The sequence below is a fragment of the Carica papaya genome, chromosome 3 (assembly GCF_054855325.1).
Source record: "Carica papaya isolate Zhongbai chromosome 3, ASM5485532v1, whole genome shotgun sequence".
Taxonomy (NCBI): domain Eukaryota; kingdom Viridiplantae; phylum Streptophyta; class Magnoliopsida; order Brassicales; family Caricaceae; genus Carica; species Carica papaya.
Window position 1 is genome coordinate 2,119,258 of NC_142311.1, and position 6,026 is coordinate 2,125,283.

Here is a 6,026-nt window from a genome sequence, read left to right on the forward strand (position 1 = left end):
AATATTAATAATTAAAATTTCTTTTTCTCCGGTTTATGGTGCAAATTTTTATTAAATAAAAAAAATTTTAAGTACTAAATAGACTATTAAAAACGTATTATTAACGATTTATATTTTTATAAATTAATAATATTTTTTAGTGTGTATAAAATTAATAATAATTATTTTTTGTAAATATATATGAAATTATAGATTCGAATCAAACTATGTATTTTCATATGTTTTTATTAAAAAGTTATTTTATTAATTAAGTGATACATTCACACTAATTATAAAATAATTTTTTAATAAAAATATACAGAAATGTACAATTTAATTCGAATCTATAATTTCATATAGAAAGAGAGAAATACTAATTCTTCAATGAAAAAATATTTACAGTAAGTAATTAGTCGGGAAGAAAAAAGAAAAGAATATAAAATAGTAGATTGGATTGAAAAGATAAAGGATACAAGAAGTTTTATGTATTAAGCAGCAAATTTGGCAGAGAGTTCAAAGCAGATGGGGGAGGGGAGGAGATGATTAAATTTTTACAGAGAAAGGTGAATATAGTTACAATTAAATCCTGGAAGGAATGAGAGGGATGTTATTCTGCAAATATGCACAAGCAGCTGCAACTCCACTTCCAAGTTTAACTGGGTACCCAACATCCTTCAATATCATCTCAACACCAGCAAGACAACCCAGCAGTTGCAGCTGATCATACCCAATATCAACATGATAAAAGATCAGTCTAACCCGTAAAGAAATAACCTCTAGTCTCGTTTCAGAGTGATAAGAAAATCATCGAGAAACGATACATATATGGTTACATCGTATCTTAGTTTCGCTTATGTTATAGTCAATATGATCTTTAAGAGGTTAAGGTCACTTAAAGTTACTAATGTTATCCATAATATTTAAAAAGTGAGGGAAAGGAATTCGAGAATAAATAATAAAATTCTCCGGAGAAATAAACTAGTTCAATTCTTATGGAGAAATGAAGAGTACCTCATTCAAGTTGCCAAGATGGCCTATTCTGAACACTTTTCCAGCTACTTTGTTGAGACCAAGACCTAAGCTTAGATTGTATCTCTTCCATGCTCTTCTAACAATTTCACTGCTATCGATATAAGGAGGAACAAGCACAGCAGTAACTGTGTTACTGTACCATTCCTCCTTCTGTGTGCAGTTCTTCAATCCCCATGCTTCCACAGCCAGCCTACAACATGTTGTGTAACATTCATCAAATATAGAAAAAATCACCTGTACAACTCTCCAAAAGTTATTTGACTATTAAGTATGAATTCTTTTATGTTAGCCTAACAACCACGAGGTATTTATGGGGCTTCAGAGGCATAATAGATTGATCACCTTGTTGCTTTTCCCAAACGGGCATGCCTTTCGATGATATTCTCAAGTCCTTCCTCAAAGATGAGGTCCAGAGCTGCTCTCAACCCATAAAGCAATTGGATAGAAGGGGTATAGGGCCAATATGTTCCTAACTTATAGAATTTCAAGTAATCAGCCCAGTCAAAGAAAACTCTGACTGATTTTGCCGTTTTGGATGCCTCCAGAGCCTTGGGACTTGCACAGACAATACCAATTCCTGTTGGGAGAGAAAGAGCCTTTTGGGAGCCGGTTAAAGCCACATCCACTCCCCATTCATCCATGCGGAAGTCAAGAGCACATATGGATGACACTCCATCAACAAGTAACAGAGCTGGATGGCTGTAATGATCTGAGAAATGATTGGAAAAAACAAAAGTAAATTAAATTATGAGAATGTGGTCAGAAAGATGAAAATTAGGCTGCATAAAAGATTTTCCTAGTTTCAATTTCTAATATTAGTGTATATTTTTATATATAAACATGTAAAAATATTATCAACCCTTCTGAAGTAGAAGTTAAGTAATCACTCAACAAGACTCAAATGAAACATCTGTATTTTTACCAGTTTCAACATTAGGTAATGGAATGCTGAAGAAATATCTTCTCTTCATGTAGAAAAGAAGATATATATTATAGCCAAAAGCATAGACACATCCTACCAAGTATTTTTCTCACTGTAGCCAAGTTGTTAGTAACTCCAGTTGCAGTCTCATTGTGAACAATGCAAATTGCCTTGATTGTATGTGCAGTATCAGCAGCAAGTTTTGAAGCCAGAACTTCTAGGTTCGCTCCCTGACCCCATTCACTTTCTACGACATCGACATTGAATTTGAGTCGTTGCTGCTGATCAATCCAGAGCAGACTGAACTGCCCAATTAGGAAAGAAATGATTCGGTCTCCAGGAGATAAGGTGTTTGTAAGTGCACTCTCCCATGCACCAGTACCTGAATCAGAACAGCAATGTAAACTTAGCCATACTATACTTTTTCCATGACAAGATACATAATTTGCAGATATGCCAATGTGGCAAGCTCATTTCATTTTGCTTTCCTTGGTTAAGATATCATCCAGTCATAGCTTGCATGATGTATACAATGTATACAATGCAAATCTTAAGACTTCAAAAATAACCACAAAGTGACAGATGGTATAACACTCTCATTACAGAACTGACTACTGAAATTCAATTCCTATTCCTTATTCAATCTTAATGCATAATTATAACCATCTGCAACTCTTTCTGGATATGGTTATTCAAAATCATTGTTGTATACTATTAGAATTTTTTCTTTGGAGTCATTCTATATACATATGTATACGTGTACACATATAGTTTACTTTCAGAACCAACACTGTTGTTACTTTATTAGATGTAAGCGTCTAAAGTGAATAACACATTGTAATTTCTGAAATTCTTCTATACTAATAAATGTGTATATTTCTTTTCTATAAACTAGATTACAATGACTGAATCACATAAATGATTTATTTCTTTTACTTTTCTATTTCTACCAACTTGTTTATTTTTATATTGCACAATATTTATTAAGTATAAAAATTTACTTAGGATCGTAGCAATTACATAATAAATATAGACAAAAAAAATCTATATTTGAAGGACATGGTAGCTAAAGCATACAAGTAGATATTAACATAGGGTATACCTGTGGTTGGAATCAGAAATGGAGTTCCATTAGTTGTCTTGAAAATTTTCTTGACATCCTCAAGAAGGGTCTTGGTCAGTGCTGGAATGGCTGGGGAACGGTAATCTTCATTGTTCCGATTCATTGCCCGAATGACAGGTTCCGGGATATTAACTGGCCCGGGAACAAAGAGATGGTGCTTTCCTGGTCCATATACGTAGTCCATCTCTCCCTCCTACAATTTCCACAGGTGACTTCAAATGGATTTGACACTTCAAGTGTCAGAACTACCTATACTATAAAAAATTCATAAGAGATATCAGTATTGAGAGTTCAACTCCACTGTAAAAAGAACTATAAGAGAGAAATCAGTCTTAAATTCCCGTGTTAAATTCCTAATCCAAAAAGGCACGAAACAAGATTAAAATGATATTCTACAGAATTTTTGATCTCTGTACCAAATTTCAAGAAGCAAAATAGTGAATGTTTCAAAGGGAATTTTATCAGCAAGCAGAAAACTAAAAGAAAAAGGTGGTTCATATTCTCTACTTTTTGTTTTTAATAATTATTTTTCCTTACTAACTAATTGTTATACATAATATTCATGAGTAAAAGACTAGGTTGGACATGCTACAACCTTAAGATATTGTTATTTAGATTTGAACTCAAGATTCAAAGATGAACCAAAAGGTATATATATGTGTTTGTGTATGCATGCTTGTCTGTGTGTATGTATATTTATGTACACGTATGCATAGTATATCCTGATTAATTTCCAACAAAGTATGGCTAACAATTGCTGGATTGTATATCGTGCAAGTAACACTTGGTTCGCAAATGGAACACGTAAAGGTTCTAAACAAAGATCATATACTCATAAAAGTTCATCACTTTAATCATTTCCTACCGCTTGAAGTGCCTCTAGCTGGTTCCAAAACCAACCAATCATTTGACAAAAGGAACTTTTTTTTTTTCATTTGCTAACTAAAAGAAAATCATTTTTCTGAAAATCTTCTTGCTCTGGTTTGATGCAAGAAAATAAGGTGCTAAACAAGTTGAATAAGCAGCAATACTTGCAGAGAAAGAAAACCAATTTGCAGATAAAAAGCCAAAAACACACTAAAAAAAAACCTTTTTTTTTTTTTTGCTTTTTTCCTCTTAATTATTCATTTCATCAATCAAGAAATATATCCCTCCACCCCTGTTCTAACCCCTCTCGTGGACAAGGGTAAAAGAAAACTAGCAACAAGATGACAACAAAATTGGATTAATCATTAAATTCAACAGAGTCAGAGAAACATAGAAGTATTGACATGGGAAAATTCTGAGACCACCCAGAAAAAGTCAAAGAAATATATACCATAGTTTCAACAAGCGACCCATGTATGTACGTGCACATATATACACACTCATATAATTGTTGCAGACCATGTGTATGAATCTATGCGTACAAGAGTGCGTCAAATAGATGTGAGAATTTAAAAAAAGAAAAACAGCACATACTCTCAACTAGAAATCCATGCACATACAAACTCCTACACACACATAAAACAAAGCAAATGGTCAAAGAAAATTATACTTTCAACAAACACAGAACTCACACATGACATACACCCATATAATATTTGCCTGTTATATGAATGAATCTGTGTGAAAGTGTGTGTTTGTGTGTAAGATCGATTTGAGAATTGGAATTGAAAGAAAATAAAAAAGAACATCGAGAGAGACTGAAAGTGAAGATTTACCTTTGAAGAGGCGGGTGACTTCTCCAAAGCTAGCGGAGAAGAAGGCTGTTGGAAAAGATTTAGGCAGGTAGATTATAGTAAATAACGTGCCAGAGAATATAAAGAGCACGGGAGAACCAACCACAGTTAGCGCGGGGCCCATCGTGCCCACGTGGCAGATAAGAGCAAATCCATGAAAATCCTGCGGCTAAAATTGGATGACGTGGATTTTTCAATTAATTACTCAGTTATATTTTGTTTATTTTTATTTTTGTAGGTTTGCACTTAGAGACTAACACGAGTCTCTTAATTCTGGGCCCATTTATTTTTCGTAAATTCTTCATATTGCCCTATAGTTTTAAATAGTTTGAGTTACACCCTTGGAAGAGATGATTTATTTCTTGCTAACATTTATTAATTCGATAGCAACAATGCAATGACACCAATTGATGATCCATCGCACTTCGAATTTGATTATTCATAGAGGTGTTCCGATTCATTTAATTTAAAACAAAATTGAGATGAGGATTCTACCGAGTTCGAAATCATCAATTTGAAATTTTTTATCCAAAATTCAAATAATATTGCGAATTGTGTGACCAAAAACCCACATATACCCAGAGAAAGATTATGATTTTTATGAGATAAAATAAAACGAAAAAAAAAAATGATTTTTATGAGATTAAGAAAAACAAAAAATAATAATAATAATTGGTCATAATAAACGCAGCTTTGGAAGTTTGAATTTGAGGTTGAGAAAGCAAATTGAGGGATAAAGTGATAAAGTGCTGTCAACCACACCCTCTAGTTCAAATTAACACCACAAACACCTCTCACTTCTAAATTTCCATGTAGTTTCTCTCTTTCGCTCCCTATTCTTGTTTCTATCCCTATTATGGGGCTGCCTCAGATACACGAAGCTGTCAGCTGTCCCGGGTGGGGCACCCCATCATTTGTATTTCTTAGTTCAGTCATCCACATTGTTAGGTGCTTCTAGTTATTCTCTGCCACATACGTGTTGGGTATAGGCGTAGGGATAAATCGGATCACAAGTAGATGAATTCAATTTACACTTACTTTTAAAACGATGAACTCAACTCTGCAATCAACAAGAATAGCTTCAGTTGTTAGGTTTACCTCTAGATTTCCGGTGGGAAGTTTATTCTGGTGGTAGATCAGATGCTTTACTTTAAATACACGCAGGAAATTTCAAACATTTTGAGAAGGAAGAAGCATGAAACTGCTCAGCACGACTGTTGGACAAAGTGGAAGCATTCTATGAACATAA

At 33.7% G+C, this 6,026-nt stretch overlaps 1 protein-coding gene across 4 annotated transcripts; it reads right to left on the bottom strand.

Annotated features, from left to right (window-relative positions):
- Positions 1-406: 406 nt before the first annotated feature.
- On the bottom strand, positions 407-4,912 carry AGT (alanine:glyoxylate aminotransferase). 4 transcript variants are annotated; one of them, XM_022043485.2, is made up of 6 exons: positions 4,760-4,912; positions 3,036-3,310; positions 2,031-2,315; positions 1,354-1,720; positions 991-1,201; positions 407-696 (listed from the first exon to the last, which is right to left on the bottom strand). In XM_022043485.2, exons 2-6 carry the CDS (start codon positions 3,238-3,240, stop codon positions 559-561), a joined length of 1,206 nt encoding a protein of 401 aa, XP_021899177.2. In that variant the 5' UTR covers positions 3,241-3,310; positions 4,760-4,912; the 3' UTR covers positions 407-558. The 4 variants fall into 4 exon arrangements, with proteins under 4 accessions (XP_021899177.2, XP_021899203.2, XP_021899187.2 ...); XM_022043511.2 differs by having other exon boundaries at positions 3,036-3,249; positions 4,760-4,893; XM_022043495.2 differs by having other exon boundaries at positions 3,036-3,305; positions 4,760-4,889.
- Positions 4,913-6,026: the final 1,114 nt, after the last annotated feature.